Source organism: Ambystoma mexicanum, chromosome 11 (assembly GCF_040938575.1).
Source record: "Ambystoma mexicanum isolate Mex_15411 chromosome 11, UKY_AmexF1_1, whole genome shotgun sequence".
Classification (NCBI taxonomy): domain Eukaryota; kingdom Metazoa; phylum Chordata; class Amphibia; order Caudata; family Ambystomatidae; genus Ambystoma; species Ambystoma mexicanum.
In genome coordinates this window covers 352064501-352083383 of record NC_090934.1, presented here as the reverse complement: position 1 = coordinate 352083383, position 18883 = coordinate 352064501, and the positions used below count along the sequence as shown (strand labels likewise).

The 18883-nt window shown below is 44.4% G+C and overlaps 1 protein-coding gene across 3 annotated transcripts in view; it reads right to left on the bottom strand.

Annotated features, from left to right (window-relative positions):
- Positions 1 to 18883, bottom strand: part of THEMIS2 (thymocyte selection associated family member 2) — a 465016-nt gene that overhangs the window by 98517 nt on the left and 347616 nt on the right. The window contains exon 5 of one of the 3 annotated variants that reach the window (XM_069623060.1): positions 7270 to 7453. The exons of 1 other annotated variant lie outside the window; for it this stretch is intronic. In XM_069623060.1, the coding sequence (XP_069479161.1) occupies positions 7270 to 7453 (184 nt within the window). Of the gene's footprint in view, positions 1 to 7269; positions 7454 to 16617; positions 18493 to 18883 lie in introns of those variants that run through there. One more of the 3 variants, XM_069623061.1, reaches the window with a different exon arrangement.

The window sequence follows — 18883 nt, the reverse complement described above, 5'->3', positions numbered from 1 at the left end:
ACCAGCAACACATACCATGCATCAAGAGAGCCACAGCTGGAGGTCTAGGCTTCTCATATATTTCACCAAAACTTTGGAACTCGCTCCCTGCCACCCTTAAAGCTGAAACTTCCATCTCTGTCTCCGCAACAACCTCAAGACCACTTTCCTCAACTAGCACTGCGACTTCCTCCTCTATTCCTGTCATGTATATTGTATATAAACACAAATGTAATATAACTATATTGTAACCTTGTATATATATTGTATCTCTGCTCAAACTGCTCATTATTTAACAAATGCATGATTCATGACACTGTAAGTATTGTACTGTTACAAGTGCCACGATGTCCTCGGGCTGTTGTGCGCTATATAAATATGAATAAAACAAAACAAACAAAACAAATGAAATCTTCCAGATGTCATACATGTAGAAACATACATGCACTCTCTGCAACAATGTGGCATAGGAACAAATCACTAATGAGCGCTTTGTGTATTTATCCATACCTAATTGTGAATCCGTTCCATTTCAGCAACTTGTACAAAATGCAAACCATGGCAGATTATGTACTACCTGCAATTCAGATAATCGCTCCACCTTACTAATACAAACGCATAGTAAATACGTAATACTAATGCTTCTACGTTACAATGCAGATGGTACCAAAAACAACTGCAAGCTGACTGGATTCACACATGGTCAAGTATCAATTGGTAAGAAAACCTTCACAACAATAGGTATAATCTACCACTCAGGAGCCACAACCAATGCAGGTTACTACACTGCATATATAAAAAAAGAAATGTGGATGGTTCGAATGTAATGATAGTACCATTACTCTAAAGCATAGATTACCAGCAAATCTTACAAACGCTTATTTAATCTTCTTAAAACCAAAATGTAATAACTAATCTGTACTTAAACATTAACAAAACTTCAATTAAAAAACTATAAACTGTTAGAATGCGCCAACCGGTATCTAACTCCCCAAGATTCAATAACAACCAAACAGATAAATGAATACCACTAAATTATAACAAGAAATAAACAGTTAGAATACGCCAACAGGTATCTAACTGCCCCAGGATTTTGCAACAACCAAACAGATAAATAAGTACCACTAAATTATAACAAAAAATAGACAGTTAGAATAAGGCTCCAAAAATCTGCAACAAGCCAACAGATTAGCCAGAAACAACAAATGAACACTGAAAACAAACAAATAGACTGTAGCATAACAAAAAAAGTTTTTTTTTAATACGACATGGATTTTTTTTCCCACAGACCCAATGATTTGAAAAACAAACACAGAAACTGAGCAAATTGCACAGTACACTGGTTTGTAAACTACTAAAAATGAGGGTCGAAAAAAGCTGAAATGTCCATTATGCAATGTAATAAGTCTTTATAAAATACATACACTAACATGCTCTTTTCTTTTATCACAGAAATTGAAAAAGAATATGTGCTCCAGTTACCCAACTCATGAAAAAAATACATCCAATCTCAAAAAATCAAACAGTAAGTATATTCTAACAGAACGCATAAATACTGCTGCATAACAGAACCATTGAAGCAAATCTAACCATACACCACAATATAAAATGTTTACTTTCATGGATATGTTATACTGCAGTGCTTGTTACCAAACTCTACAATCTTAATGACATGACGTAGCCAAAACTTCACAAACTATACAAATCAAACAGTACACAAACTGCAGATTTGCAAACATTTGATAGATATTCGATTCTATGGGTGTGAACTATGGGTGTGATAAGCTGCGGTGGTTGTGGCCAGGGCCTAGAGTCTTGGGTGCATGGCCGCAGGCCATAGGCCGTAGGCCATGCACCTAAGTCTCTAGGCGCTGGCCACAACCACTGCAGCATATCACACCCATAGAATCAAACATTTTAACTGCGGCATATGGGCAATTTTTATGTACGCGGACACCACTCGTGTCCTTAGAACAGTCTCAACTTGCCTGCGGACAGCACAGGCAGGAATACTGTCCTTAGGACACCCCTCATTTTCACTAATTACGAACATCCCGGACAGCGCGGGCATGGCGAATACATCAGTAGCACCGGCCACCTAAACACATACAGTATTTGACCCATCTCTTACTCCCCAGACCTCCCTAAGCACTCTTGCACACCAAAACCCTCCCCAAAACGGCATTTCGCCTCTGTTCGCCGCCGCTCTGTCGGCGGATCCAAGATGGCAGGAGCATCGGAACAATCTGATGCACTTAACGCTCTTCACCATCCAATCAGCGAATGCGTTGCATGTCTGTGGACATGCCGCCAGCCGATTAGCCAATCGGTGTCCTGTCCGCGGAGTGAACAGGGAAGTTTGTCCACGGAGTAGACATAGATATCACACATTGGGCCTCATTCCGAGTATGGCGGTAAGGGATAGCGGCCACCGCTAACGAAAGCGGTGGCGGTAATCCCTTACCGCCATACTCCGAGTTCCCTTTGCGCCATGGAGGTTTTAACACCTGCTTTTAGCAGGTGTTAAAAACCATGGCGCTAAGGGACCTTGATGTTAATTACGCCACCGTAATTTACGGTGGCGTAATTAACGCCTTCCCCACTCCCATTATGCCCTATGGGGCAAGAATGGGAATGGGGAAGGGTAAATGGGGATTGGGGAATTACCGCCCCGCCAACCTTGGAATGGGGCGGTAATTCCGCCATCCACCAAGGCGCTGCCGGTCCGGGTACGGCATCAACCAAGGCGTTAATAGCGCCATTGGTTAGCGCCGTACTCGGAATGAGGCCCATTTTTTTAGACCTACTTTTGATCGTTTAAAAAAAACTACTGGACGGATTTAGACCAAATTTACAAAAGCACTCTTTCGGGACCAAGCCGCTGCTCCTGCCGCCAATTTGGTGAAAATCCGTCCAGCGGTTTGGGCTGTAGGCGTGCGCAAAGTTTTTTCCCCATTCAGTCTATGGGAAAAAAATACATTTTGGGACCCCCCCTATAACTTTGCCCCCCCTGGACCAAACCTCACCAAACTTTGTAAGAAAAATTCAGAGTGGGCCATACACGTTTTTTTGCAAAGTTTGGTGAGGATTCGTCCAGGGAGAGCGAAGTTATAAGCCGCCCAAAAAGTGCTCTTCCTATGGGATTAGCAATTTAAACATAACTACACAGCCACTACTGTGGCTGTGTGATATATATATCTATATATATATCACTAAAACAACTTTGTTAATGGGACATTATGGTTAAGTTACACCAATAAAAACATATGAAATTCAATGAAAAAAAGTTGTTAAAGGGACGTTATGGTTACAAGTAAAACTGAAAACCCCAGAAATTCGCCAGTTATGGTAAGCTAAGCATAACTTACGCCATCACTGTGCACTGCTAAGACTAACACCAAACTTTGCAAAAACATATATATCTAGATCTAAAATCTTTTTGCAAACGTTTGTGCAGATTCGTCAAATGGCACCACATTTATAAGCCTTTACAATATTTTGGGACCCCCCCTAATTCTGTTCCCTCTTGACAATACAGCACTACACTCTCCAAAACCATTTGGAATCAGGTCTAGAATGTAATTCCGAAATTTCATGCAGTGTGATTGAGTGGCGCCAAAGTTATAAACCATCCAAAAACTGCTTTTCACCAACCCTGTAATGCACAAATAAGCATAGATACCCCCATATCCCATCCCATCCTCATCACCCTTCATCTCCCCAAAGATCGTTTGATAAGTTTGACAAGTGCAATGTTGTTTTTTTCAATATGCTTTAACAGCGATGTTCGCGGACACTGGCGGATGTCCGTGAATCCAACATGGCGGGAGTTTCCAAAATTCTAACACACTTCACGCTTTTCACCATCTAATCAGTGGGCGTGTCTGAGGTCCGTGACCTCACGTCGGCCCCATAGCCTATCGGGCGCCCGCCCGTGGACCAAACAGGGAAGTGAGTCTGCGGATCGAACCCAGATATAACTCATTTTTCTTACATACTTTTTGGTCATTTAAAAAATTACTGGATGGATTCACACCAAATTTACAAAAGCATGCTTCCAGGACCAAGTTGCCGCTCCTGCCACTCATTTGGTGAAAATCCGTCTAGCGGTTTGGGCTGTAGCTGTGAGCAAAATTCATGTTCCATTGCGTCTATGGAAAAAACACCTCCTGCTCTCAAGGTCCCCACCTTGGGTTTTGATCTTTAATGTATCCCTCCCTGTACCTTGTGTTATAAAGGATGTATTTCATCTTAGGGTAAAAACAGTCGTGTATGCTTAGATCTTTTATGGACATGTGATTTGCGCTAGGACAGGGGGGTCGCTTGCTTATCTTGGAATGCAGGGGTGTGGGGTCGGGTCAGTGGTGTGAGGCTGACTTTGGGCTGCCTTGGTCGGTCATTACAGGCCTACTGGCAGCTTAGTGGGGATGAATGGACATAGTGCGGAGCCTGGTGTTGTCTCATGCTTTTGAAGGGGGCATTCCTCCAAAAGATACTAAATGTTTGCAACAGTGAAGGGATATGGGGGGGAGTGAACTTCAGTGAGAACTGGCTGCGCGGATTAATTCTGCCTTAGTGATGCTGGGCCTAGTGACATGGTTAGCACGATCATGCAAGCCTGTACATAATAAAATAATGGCGTTTATTTCTATGGGTTTTCTAGTGCTGCGCATCTACTGTTTGCGCTACATTACCTCTACATTGGGCTTCATAGTGTGTTTTTCTCCCCCCTTATCCACAACATGACTTCATAGGGGTTTCGCCTCAGCTGAAAGCGCCTAGGGGGGTGGGATATACTAATTTCCATTCCAACATTATTTTAACATGTTGAATAAAAGCCTGTGCTTAAGTGATGCATACAGAAAGAGAGTTCCATGTGAGCTTTGTGTTACAGTCATTTGTAAAACAACATTGCACTGCTGTGTTCTGTTGGTTTTAACAATATATCTAATTGTGCATGTAATTACACAGTCATCAGCGAGAAGTGTAAAGATCTGATAGTTTACCGGCTGTTCTTGTTCAGTCAAATGTCATTTGTGTGTTTCTTTCCAATATTTTATGCAGCCAATTCGTCAGATTGCATACATTTATTGTGCATGGCTTCCATAAGAAGGCATTAGCAGCTAATTCAGTTTCCAAATGTCTTTCTGCTGTGACATCATAGCAGTGGATTATGAAAGACAACACATTGTTGTGACATCACAGCATTTGGATATAGCATTTTCTCTATATTTTAGGTTTTGAGTTATTTGTGTGGTGCTTGTGCCACACAATTGCTGAAACCGTTGTTACAGAAAAGAGAGAAGGACTGGGGAGCTTTGTAAACTTTGTAAGAAGCAAGTCGGGTGCCGGGCTTTCAATTTCCCAGCAGCGCAGTGATTCATAAGGTTGTGATATTGGACACTTTTTTGACTACTTCCGAAAGCAGATCTGTTTTTTAGTCCTCCGGAGGTTGCCTCTCTACCCCCACACAGCCTACTCCATGCCCACTCTCTCTAACCCTACCCACTCTACCCACCCTACCTCCACTTTCTCTACCCGATACCACCCACCCAGCCACAACTCTCTCTACCCCCTGCCCGCCACCCCATACTCTTTACCCCAACCAACCCTCCTTACCCCACTCTCTCTACACCCATCTACCACCCACTCTCTACATACACACCCTCTCTCTATCCCGAGCCACCCACCAAATCCCCACTCTCCCTACCAGCAACCACCCCATCCCACCCTCTCTACCCCACCAACCCTACCCCACTCTCTTTACCCCACCCTACCCGCACTCTCTCTACCCATATCCACCCACCCTACCCCCTACACTCTGGTCCCCCTCACCCTACCTCACTGTCTCTAGCTCCACCCACGGTGCGCTACACCACTCTAACCTTACCCACCCACCCCACTCCCACTACCCCCACCCACTCAACTCACCCCACACTCTCTACGTACCCCACCCACCCTAGCCCCACTCTCTCTACTGAGACCAACCCACCCTAGTCCACTCTCTCTACCAACACCCACCCTACCCCCGCCCATTCACTGAAACCCTGCACTCTCTACAGCACCCACCCACCCTAACCTCACTCTCTCTACCCTCACCCACCTATCCCACACCCACTCTTTCTGCTCCGACCCAGCCCAAATACTCTCTACCGCATCCACCCACCCTAAACCTCCTATCTCTACCCCACCCAACATACACCAATTTCTCTCTACTCAACCCTACTCCATTTCTCTTTAAAATCCCATGCATCCTAACACCCTCACTCTCAAGCCCCACCCACACTACCCCCTCTATTCTGCTACCCACCCACTCTATCCCCACTCTCTACCCCTCTCATCCTTCATCTCACACTCTCACTTTGTTTCTTACCATCTCACCCTTTCTCGCTCATATTTCTGCTTGCTCATCATGGATGGCACCCTGTATCAATTGCTTCCTCCCTTGCTTCATTCCCCTACTCATTCTTTTGCACAACTGCACCACTTATCACATCCTCTTTTGAAACTTTGCACTCTCCTCCTTGCACCCTGGTGCCTATAAATGCAAAATGCAAAGAACAGCAGTTAAGGCCAAAACGATTGGCATTGCCAATGCTTGTTAGATTTTTAGGGTGTGGTGGGGGTAGAGGATAGTAAAGTTTGGGAATGCCTCCAAACTCATTCAATGTTTCCGCCACTCACAATCACAGTAAATTAATCTGATTACGATTGGCAGAATGTCAGTACTGATCCCCATTCCTGAAGTACACAGGACTCTGTTTGGGATTTGAAGGATTTACCACTGGCAGGTGGAGGAAACATCCTACAGCAAGCATTGGATGCATTTCCTCGACTTTGCTGTCAAACGTGGAATTTGGTGGCACAGGAAATTGGTGCTAAAATGGCAGTAATGGATCTACCTTTATTTTACTGCCATTTTTCTCATACTGACAAACTCATAATGCGGCAATGTTGCACATAGTCCCTCTTGCCTCCACTGCATGCCCCTGGCAATGCTGGTTCATAAGGAACAGCACAGGACTTGGGCAAGGGAGGAAGTGAAGTCATATGCATAAAGAAAAATGATAGATGAGTAGCTTTCAAATAAGGGGTGAATTTCACCTCCAGGTTTGGACCATCAGACGTCACCCAGAAACCCTTCGTGGACTATATATCACTTTAGGTGATAGCTACCATCCATGAGTCTAGAAATATTGGAGAGGTTCTGAAAAAACAAAAGAAAGTTGAAGTAGATGAATTTTGTCTCTTCTTTTAACCGTAGTAATCATAAACATTTAATTTACTTACCATCATCTTTCGAAGTTTTAATAGTGGCCATTTGCTTCATAACTGGACTAGGGACATAATTGTTAGGACTACTGATAGAACGAAGTCTTCCCACTGGTTTCCTTGGAAATGGGGGTGGTGGTTTGGCTTCCGGTTTTGGATAGGTTCTGCCTGAAGGATCAGGAAGTGGATAGGAACTTGACAGCTAGAAAGCAAACACATATATCGTATATCCTCAGCAAAGGTAGCATGCTTGAAGTACATCATAATTAAAGAAGGACCAAGTAGGAATCCCCGTATACATTACAGTTAGTTGGTATTTACAGAGTGCTAAACTGTCATTGTTATTGTCCTGTACTTATGTCGTCTGACTACATTTATGACCTTAGTCTGACATTTCATACCAAGATCAAAGAGCATTATATACACCAGTGCTATTTTAAGGAATTCTTGTACCCGGGACAGAGACACCTTCAGGGGCCCACCTCAAACAGCACATATTAAGGGATCCAGACTCTCTAGTCACACAATAAGAAACTCCCCTAAAGTCACCTTGCCCTCTTCATCCTTATTGGAAACAGAATAATGAATAAGTGGCATTCAAAGGGCAACATCAGCAGTTCATGCCCAGGGCATTTGTGTTCTAGCATAGGTACAGGGCACTTTTTAACAATAGCAGCCAGGCGAATGGTATACCAAATGTAATATAAATGCAGGACTTAGATTAGTAGCTTCATGAAAAAGGAACACATACCCCAGCATAGACACAGAATTCGGATTAGCCACCTCACAGAATATAAAAGTAAGTAAGCACGGATACAGGAGACTGATCGGAAGCAACCAGAAAGGTACACATAACATAGCATGGATAGCTGATACAGATTAGAAGTGACCAGAAAGGTGCACATAACATAGCATAGATAGCTGATACAGATTAGAAGTGACCAGAAAGGTGCACATAACATAGCATAGATAGCTGATACAGATTAGAAGTGACCAGAAAGGTACACATAACATAGCATAGATAGCTGATACAGATTAGAAGTGACCAGAAAGGTACACATAACATAGCATAGATAGCTGATACAGATTAGAAGTGACCAGAAAGGTACACATAACATAGCATAGATAGCTGATACAGATTAGAAGTGACCAGAAAGGTGCATACATCGGTAATTAAACTGAGGGATGTGGTTTTCAAGTTGTTTCGCTGTTAGTGACCAAAGAAACAAATGACTGTAGTGTGCAATATTCAATAGTCACTATTATAAATGAACCAACGGTATAGCGAATTTAACCACAAGTGAGGGTTTTAGACGAGTACTCTGAGAATAAAATCACTCGTATTGACAATTTTGAAATATTTAGGAACTGGCAAATGTTATAGGTTACTTGAGTTGCCCACGATCACATACTTCAATCAAGAGGTGAAACTGGGATTTGAGCCCAGTGTGTAATTTCTGCACTTAACCAAACTGTTTCCCAGTGAATAGGATTCAAGGGGATTTTTATCCGTTTTACCATGAGCAGAAATTCCACGCAGCAATTTTGCTGACTTTTGTGGGTGAAGTGGAGGTGAAGTGGAGGACCTTTAATAAACCCATAGTGCGGTAGGGTGAGAAAGTGGCAGGAACTGCATTACTGTCACTTTACCACTGTTTTTACTGCACCACATACTCGTAATGAGGCCCATAGCTCTTAGCCCTGACCCCACCTCTTACCGGATGATGATCCCTGCTCCTCTTCCAAAGTCTGTCTATCCTTTACTGAGGCCCATCACTGCTTCAAGGCCCAGAACCACATTGAGGACCACACCTGATATACAGCTGGCCCACTCTGGGGCACATCCCAGTCACAAGAACCATCCATGACTTACACCCATCACTGCTGGGAATCTCCTTCTGGCTCCAATGCCACCCTGCGGCCCATCTCTCTCTGAGGCCCATAACCACTCCTAAGTGCATACTGTGAGAAACCTGAGGGTATCCTCATGAGTGGTTACTTGCTGTATTACGAGAATTTGGGTTCGATGAGCAGTTTATTAAATGGGTACAGATTCAGTACGCTGCGCCGGTGGCGAGGGTGAAATCTGGGAGGCTAGTGTCGTTGATTTGGGATATACAGAGGGGTACTAGGCAGGACTGCCCCTTGTCAATGCTGTATGTGCTGGCATTAGAGTCAATAGTGATATACCTCCGCAAGCAGTTTCTGGAGGTGGGCATATGGGTTGGAGGAGGTGGGCAACTGACTTCACTTTACGCGGACAATGTACTCCTATACCTGAAGGATCCGCAACTCAGCACACAGTGATACTGGAGGTGCTGGAGAACTATGCAAAGGTGTCTGGAATTTGCTTTAGTAAAGGGAAGTCCTGCATATTCCCTCTGGCGGGACTGAGAGGGATAGAAATAGGTAATCTACCAGAAATGGGGCTCCCATGGGATTAGAATCCTTCCAGTATTTGGGGGTGAATATTAAACACAGCCAAAGGAAATACATGTGGATAACACGGCAAACATGGTAAAAGGTTTGAGAAAGTCCATAATATTTTGGTTCAGACTTCCATTGTCACTGATGGGTAGGATTGCTATAACTAAGATGATAATCTTGCCGAGATATTTGTATTTTTTCAACAATGTCCACTATTACATCCAGGCCTCCTTCTTTCGTGCGTTAGAAGTACTGTCCTATGGGGAACGGCCCGTCATAGATTTGTGCTTGCACCCCTGTGCCTGCCCTACAAAGAGGGGGGGATGCAGCTACCAGATTTGGAAAGATACTATCTGTCAGCACAACTCAGCCACGTAGCCAAGTGGCTCTCAGACGAGACTACTTCGGAGTCATGGGTGCTGCAGCGATTGGTTGCTCTGACACACCTCAAGGAGATTTTATGGTTACCACTGAGTTGTTTAGGTAGCACACCCATGATCGTGACGCTAGGTCGGCAAGTAGGGCATAGGACCCTAAAATTGCTGAAATTTGAGTGCCCATACTCACTTGAGACTCGAATAGCAGCAGACGTCTGCAGGGACAGAGGATTTTGTTAGAATTAGAAACTGGGAAGGCTGCAGTGTTTATACCTGGGGTGACCGGCATGCAGAGGGCATGTTCAGGGAGTTTGAGTCTCTGCTTGAGCGGGAAGGATTGTGCAAGGGGCAATTTTTGTGGTACCAGAAAGTGAGGAGAGCCACAAAGGGGAAGTGGGTGAATTGACCGGAGGAACCAGCTGCAAATCCCTTACTGGCTCTGATGTACAATCTGGGTGATGGCTGGAGATCAATATCCAGAATATATGGCCAGCTGGCGGACAGACCTAATCCTAAGAGTGTGGTACTGAAGGAACATTGGGAGGCAGACTTGGGGGAAGACATAAGTGATAAGGAGTGGGAACGTATATTGCTGCACCCCTGGGAAGTGTCCAGGAACTCCTGCTTCAGACTAATTCCGCTAAATGTCCTATACCGCACACATATGACGCCACACATGGTAGTTGAATTCAACAGTAGAAGCCTGATCTAATACATATGCTCTGGGGTTGCGCACATGTACAGGGATTCTGGGCGAAAATATAACAGGCCTGCAGAAGAGCGGGAATAACACAATATGCCTGGAAAACAAAGGAATGTTTACTGGGAGCATCCGCTAGAGATAGTAAATTCAAACATGTTGTGAAATTTATGGATATGGCATGTGTACTTGCTAAGAGATGCATTGCGATGGCGTGGAAATTGACTAAGTGCACACAATATTTATGCTAGCACAGGGAATTTGAGCATTGGGCAGAAGTGTAAACAAGAGTGTGTGGTGCGACTGCTAGCTCAGCGGCGAATGCCAGTGCCATTCACGAATCCTGGAAAACACTGGTTTGGGATATGTTCCACCCCTCAGATGACAAACCCCCGTGAACATCTGCACGCCATGTGCAGGTTGGTGAAAACCTAATGTTATTCTAACTACTGTACGACACAGGCATGGTGTCATGCTTGCTACCCCCATAGTGGGAACTCTGGGTTTTCAAAGGTGCCCCTGCCTACTTGCACTGAATGAAGGAATGATAGGTAATCTACTGTACCCACCAAGTGAAGACAGTTTGTGTTTGTTGTTCTATTTAATTGTTGTCAAAAACATGCAATTATCACACAAATGAGCAAACTATATTGCTGAAAATGTAGCAGTTGTAACACGTGTGTTTACTTATGTATAAAATACCAATAAAATACTTTAAAATAAACTGAGGGTATCCTCACACCTACTTCCCTTGGATCCTCTTCTCAAGTGGCCAGGGAAAGGCCATCACTTTAGGATCCTGTCCCTGGGGATGGAGATGCGAGGGAGGACCACCTGGGTGGAGGGTCCATGGGGGTTGGGGACAGGATATCCGCAGGCGAGACATGGTATCCCCCCTTTTCTGGTGAGAACCAACCTTGGCCCTCCCCCTGCCTATATAGGCTGTTACCAATCACTTCCCCTTATTTCCCCTCATTCATATCACCATAGCTCTGGGAGGAGGAAGAGGCAACTAGGAGTAGTACACACCAACTTGTCATTTCACCACTCTGGTACTGAGATGAGAAAGAGGCCTGAGGACTGTTGTAAGGGTCAGGCATGTCCCAGTAACTATGGACAGGCAATTGGAGTAAAGAACTCACACCTGCAACCTGTTACCTGGTTGCAGGTGTGTAAAAAGTGAAAGTAGCAGCAGAGGAGAGACCCAGCTGGGGAGGAGAGCACAGCAATCTGAGGAGGAGCAGACAGAATATCGGCCGGTGAAAATGACACAGATTACTGCAGAAAAGCCAGGAATATGCTGAGGTCATAGCGGGCCACGTGTGGTTCTGAAGCTGTGCAGTGCCCAATGATGTGTGCTCCCCGTTGGGAGTGGGGACCACAGAGACTTCCCTGACGCCGTTTACCACTGCAGGAAGGTCTGGAGGAAGCGAGCGCTGCTTGCCGAAGTGCTCCACGAGTGAGAGGGAAGCTTGCAAGAACCCAGGAGCAAAACCAGAGCACCCGGAGGAGCGGCTGCACAGCGGTGAGTGACATGAAAGAATCACTCAGGCCGGGGCATTTCAGGGGCATGGTGTGGGTAACAGCGGATGCTGGTCAAGCAAGAGTGAATGACAAATGGGTCTGGGGACCAAATATGAACTATTGAATACCAAACAAGTTGCCAAACACGTAATGAGTTTTGAATGCTAAACTGAGGAAAAGATGTGAGAATATCGCACAAATGAAGCAGAAAGTGATGTGCATTTGTGAACGAGATGAATTTAAAGTGACAGCATTTGCGAACAAAGTGAAACGAGCAAAAAAGCAAAACACTATTGGATAGTGTGAAATCAAGGTGGTAACCAGAGGAAATACCACTAAGGAAAGTGTGCCAGAGTCACATGTTGGTTAAAGGCAAGTAGTCATTAAAGGGAACCAGAAGCATATGCAGACTTATGACACAGATGTAGAAAGGAAACCTGTGTTGTCAAGGAAGTCCTGTGAGAAAGGATTAACTGTTGTAAAGTGCCAAGGGTTATCTGTTGTGCGACCTGCGATGGGTGGACCGTGTGGTCCGACAGCTGCACCTAGACCGAGGAACCCTTCCTTGAAGTAAACCAAGGGACGTCAAGAGGCTAAAGCTGGTCGGCCTAAGATTGTTCAAGTTACAGAAAGAAAAGGCAAAGTAAGAAAGTTAATTTGACTGTAAAGCTAGGAGAGCTACCGACTAAGGGAAAGGAACCCCAGAGACCTTTTCTGTGAAACGGTGTTGAACTTGGGGAAGGGGACCCCAAGACCATTTTATGGAACTGTGCTGAACTTGGAGAAGGGAACACGAGGACATTTTGTTGGAACTGTCTTGAACTTTGAGAAGGGAGCGAAGAGCAAGCCAGGAGCTGGAAGAAGTTCTGAACTTTTGTTTTAACACTGTCTTTGGTTACTGAGAACCCTGCACATTGTTTAGCTTTAGTCGTAAGGGCAAGTATAGGTTTTGGAAACAGACAGATTTTTAAGTCGAACTTGATGACACTGACTATCTTTTGTTTATTTAGGTAGGGAAATCCCACCTTGGTATAGGGCAAGTTAGGCCTTAAACCATCCTGACATTTGAGTTAATAAAGATATATTTTTTTTATCTTTGAATCTGTTGTCTGTGTCTTGCTTCACGATGCCTTCACAATCCATGCTGATCATCCATCCCAGCTCCAATCTCCATCCTGAGGCCCAGACCAATCCAGAGGCACATTCCCTTGCCTCACATATGTCAGAGTTTGGGAACTGCAATATGCTGGCTTATATATCATTTCCCGTTGTAATTCATTTCACAACAATGTGTATTATTTTAACTTTGTTTTGGTACTATAAAGAATAAAATAGACCAAACTGTGTATTTTTGTTCTGTTCGTATTTAACAACTCTTCCTGCAGCTTGATGCTTTAGATTGTGTAAAACATCTCAATGACCTTTAATACTCTTATAATATACATGCGGTGTACATCATTCCATACATAATACATGTGGTGAAATGGCCTTTCCTGCATGGTAGAAAGAACCACATCAAAAGTCTTTTTCCTTTTTCACACCTCTGTGCGCTAAAGAACTATAGAAAGTAAGAGAAGGAAGTGTGAAAAGTTGTGGGAACCAAAGGTTAAGCACGGCAGGAATGGAGGCTCCTGAAGATGATATCCTATGGAGCGGGAGAGGAAGCAGTAGATAGATAATCGGGAGAAACACTGGATGTCGGACACTGAAACCTTTGGCATTTGGAAGACGAGTCACAGAGACACTGTGAAGAAGTAGAGACCGTAATGCTACAGGCCAGAGCTTGAGATGAGAGGCAAAGAGAAAAGACCATACACAGTATCTCTGTGGAACTGCCATGGAGATCCTGGTCAAAAGCAGTGAAAAATCCATGAAAGAAATGTTAATGAAGGCAAGCAGGGTCTCTCTCAGGTGTCTTAGGTCTCTCAAGGGCCTCTGGCTCTTCTCAAGTATCTTCATGACCTCTGGTTTCTCGCAGCTTGTTCTATGACCTCTGGTTTCTCCTAGGTCTTTCCACAACCTCTGCTTTGTCTAGTATCTCTAAGGACTCTCCAAAACCTCTGCTTTCTCTTCCCAACCTTTGGTTTTTGTATGGTCTCTTAGGTCTCTCCATGACCTCTGGTTTCTCTCACCTCTCTTGGGTATTTCCAGAGTCTCTGGTTTCTCTGAGGCCTCCCCACAACTTCAGGTTTCTCTCAGGTGTCTTAGGTCGCTCCACAACCTCTGGTATCTCTCAGATCTCATCACAACCTCTTGTTTCTCTTAGGTCATTCCAAAAACCTCTGAGCGGTAATGAGTATTTCTCCCGCCTCATTCATTGTTCCTTTCAGGCAGATGATATTTTGACCCTCCTGCCAGGGGTTAATGCACCCATTCCTTAGACCTACCCCCTGTATCAGTTCTTGTTTCTAATACCTAGCTCTGAGTTTTCCTCTCAAAAGACCACTAGTCCTTGTGGTGTGGTCTCTGGCCACAGGATTGCCAGGTAGAAGTCTACCCATGTTTATAGAGAGCAGTGAGTATCATGTCTGCTAACTCCCAGTCTAAGCACCTCTTTGGCTTTCCCCCGCAGCTTTGATAGTCCATGGTTGGTGGCTTTCTTTGTATGCAGGCTCAGGATTGATCTTTCCACTAAATGGCTTGCTTTGGGTTCTTTGATTGCCTTTGCCCCCCATGATGTTTTGTTTGAAAAGTTGCTGTGTTATTATCCCCCTTCTGGTATTTGCCAGGATCTAATTGGTAGGTGTATGGCCCAACAGTCAGCTCTGCGGCTTTAAGTATGGGCCAGCCTATCAGAGGCATTTCGTAACTACAGCTGAGCTTGTTCACGGCTTTACAAAGTTCTATGGCGGTCTGTATTCTGCCAGAAAGCTGGGCCTGCATTTCCACCTGGCCACAAGCGGCTTGAACTGTGTCTTCAAACACTCATGGTTCACCTTTGCTCCATGACTTAAGTTTGTCTACATTTTGCAATTGGAATCAACTCCTCAACTGGAGTTCTTTGCACATTGGGATATAAATCCCACTCTCTGGTTAGAGTAAACATTTGTAATTCTAATATTAACTTCCTTTAGACTGTATCAATATTAAAGTATGATGGGACTTGATGATAGTTCCAAAGGAGATATTGCAATACCATGTCTTTGTGGGGAGGGTGAGCCAAGGTAATCACATCCCTCCACCCTCTGTGGGGCACATTGGGTATCATCTGAATCAAACCAGTCTACTGTGACTCTGCCTCCTCATCCTCATAAGAAAGGATGGGGAGTTCCTCCAACTCACCACACATCAAAGAAATGGAGTATAACAAGACGTGATGCTTAATGGAATTTTGTGGAAAGTTCTTAGAGCCATTAGGGAAACTGATTATAACAAGGAGTGCTACATCCTGGAACTTAATATGCAAAGGCCCTAGAGCCTTCAGCCAGACGTTGAAATGTTCCGAAATATTCTGTGAAGACATGTTTAACATTTTTCTAGCATAGATAGCAAATATAGTAAATGGATCAATGCTTGATACCACTGAAGGCTAGAGTGCTTTACAGATCTTAGTAGGTCCTTGAAGCAATACAAATGCTCCAGCCTCTATGTTGGCATGGATTTTCATGCTGGCGCAAATGCTGGAGATCCCTATGGGGTCCGTCTCCTTTATGCACCAGCATAAAGCAGGCGGGCTCCATAGAGATGTGCACCAGGAGACCTCCACCAATAAGTAATCCCAGGGAAGAAAAAGTTATAAAAATGAGCATACATCAAGCAAGAAGTAACGGAGATTTATTGGACCCAAACAGCTGGGAGATATGGTTCAGACAGCCCAGTGGAATTCAACTGAATGAAATGAGCTTGACGCCCCCCACTTCGGCTATACCTTTTATACACGAATTACAAAATTACCATACATTTAAGTTACATTTTTGGAGCAGGTTACAGGAGCTGATCAGTAGAACTGTATCAGACCCCGATTGAGCTATAGCTTAGTTGACCCTTATTGAATAAAACATTTCTTGGAACAAAATCACATTGACACCCCTTGTAATGTCACAAAGCTTCCCACACCGCCCTGCAATTACATGATTTTGCTGATCAGTCAAAAAACACTTGTTTGCCATTGGTTGGCACTGCCCAATAAACAAATGGAAAACTACTGCGTACTCATTGACATGGCATCTTGAGATGGCACAGGGCAAGACCTTCTCACCAAGTCTGACCAATGATGTGCCCTGCAGACATCAGCGGGGACACTTTTACAATGTGGCACCCCAAGAACACCAAAACCTCTCTCTGCTGATTGACTCCTTGTCACACCCCCCACAACCCTACCCCATTGCTCTAGCCCCTCAGCTGCCTTCTCACAGCTTAATGCCAGGCATGATTCTAAAAACCTATCCGACACTGTGAATATATTTTGATTAGCTGTATTTGATTCCTTTTTCTCTGCCAATTCTTCTTGGACACCCAGGTGTCTAGCTTGGTGGCCTCAAAAGTATCTCATGGAAAGACTTCGAAAGGGCTGTGTTCTCTCTCCTGGGAAACCTCAGTCTTACAACATTTCTGCACACTGTTTCTGCTGAATATTCAAGAAATTACCATTGCTGTCACAAAAGCCTACAGCCCTTTATTATGAGCTGTCTATAAAAGCTCTCCTAACCTGGGCCTACAAAACATGGCTTCTCTAATATTTGCATATTGCTAAAAAGCCCCTATAATGATACCCCATAAACCACCTTTTTTACCCACCCATATGCCTGCTATACCCACGCTGCACCAGCTACCCTATCCCTAAGTCAGTTGCACACACACATTTCTGTTCTCCTGTTTGACTTTCTGCAACATGCCAGCACCTGTGTCTTAACAGTTATATCTATTCTACATGCGCCCTTTGCAGTGATGTCACCATTCCCGATGCCACCTGCCATGTCACTTTTTATGTCACCACGTTACTTGCGCAACTGGTACGTGCACCTTCCTTGACATCATTGGACCTGGAACCTTACAACATTCCCCCCTTTGATGTATTTATCAGTTGACATATCTTTTGCCATCAGCTGCCTGCTTTTTTCCTTTGGTGGCCATATCCTTGTTACCCTGCGCAATATTCTCCATTGTGCCTCATACTTTTCTAGGGAGCAATCCAATATTAAACAAGCCTCCTCCTCAGCCGAACAATCTACCCAGAATGCCTCATAGTTGTCTATATCCAGGGGATGCATCGTAAACAATCCTGAGGGGCCACATTCAGGCATTTCTGTTTGTGTTTGTATGTGTTGCATGCATGGTGTGGCTTCCCTTGCCCATCAACATTCAGTAGCAACATATCTGTCCCCCCTCCCCTTGCAAATTCTTAGCCCTTTTTGACATGCAGAAAAGGTGATGAGTACCAGAACGAGGATTGGGACAGTTTCCTTAAAAATATTAGACAACCAAATGGGGACCTGGGAAATAATATTATCGAGCCAGTTGTCAGGTGTTGCTGGGTTTGTTTCTGTGATCATAGTCTCATGGAGTGTGTGCAGTTCTTCAATCGCCTCGGCCAAAGTTCCATTGGCTGCATCCTTTGCGGGTGCAAATCAACAGCAGTTGCTGCCTATTTTCTTATGCACACTCCCTCCATCGCTATTAAAAGGTCCAGAATATACTGGTTCTGGAGCACAACCAACCTTAAAGCCCTCAGCTCTGCCCTCATTACGTTTAGCCCTGTCTCAGTCAAATTTGCCAGTTGTAGTACTTCATAGCATGCAATTTAGATCCACTTGGAATTCGCTTCTACTTGGACCCCTGGAAGTAAAAGTGACAAGAAAAAAGTAGCCACCTTGCTGAACAGGCAGAACTCTGATGGGGTGGCGGCTACCTATCAGCCTATCTGATGATTTCTGGGACCAGCAATTGTTGTTCCTGCAAATTCTATGCAAGTTCAAAGATCAGGCGATCGTGCATGCACCACCCCCAACCCCCACCCAATCATTTATTTTTGTGTAAATCGGTGTAGGATGATCAGCAAATGATATCAGGTCTGAGCGATGTACTATGAGGGCTGGGCTATGCAGTGTCACAAGGGAGCAAGTTCTGCCCCAATCCGGGAGAAACTGGGCATATGCCTGGGTCCCATATGCCCAGCAGAAATCCATCAAAGCTGCAGTCCAGTTCCTCAGTGATGGAAACATCATCACATTTTGGAACCCTTTGTTGGTCCCCAAGAGGGTTCAGCCATTACACCTGAAACATAAAGAATAGTGCGTGAGTATGTGTAAAGGTTGTTTATTCTCATCTATCCATGTTATAGTGTGGACATGCCCATTCCAAATTATTCTACAACTATTATTCATCTTTTTCACCACATCTTTTTCAAAACCTACCAGTCCTTCCACCTTACCTTGCAGCAATCCCTTCTCCCAACCTTCATCATGGAAAACTCACCCCTAAATGTGTTTTAATGGTCTGGTGTGGCACCATGGTATACGATGCCCTATGGCATTGGTGCACACTAGTCTGCTGTGGGTTGTGAACAGTTGTTCCCCTCTTCTCACCCCATGTATTCCAATATTATGTGGTTGGTGGCCTCTACATTCACCATCCTTGCTATTTTCATATAATTATCAGCATATAC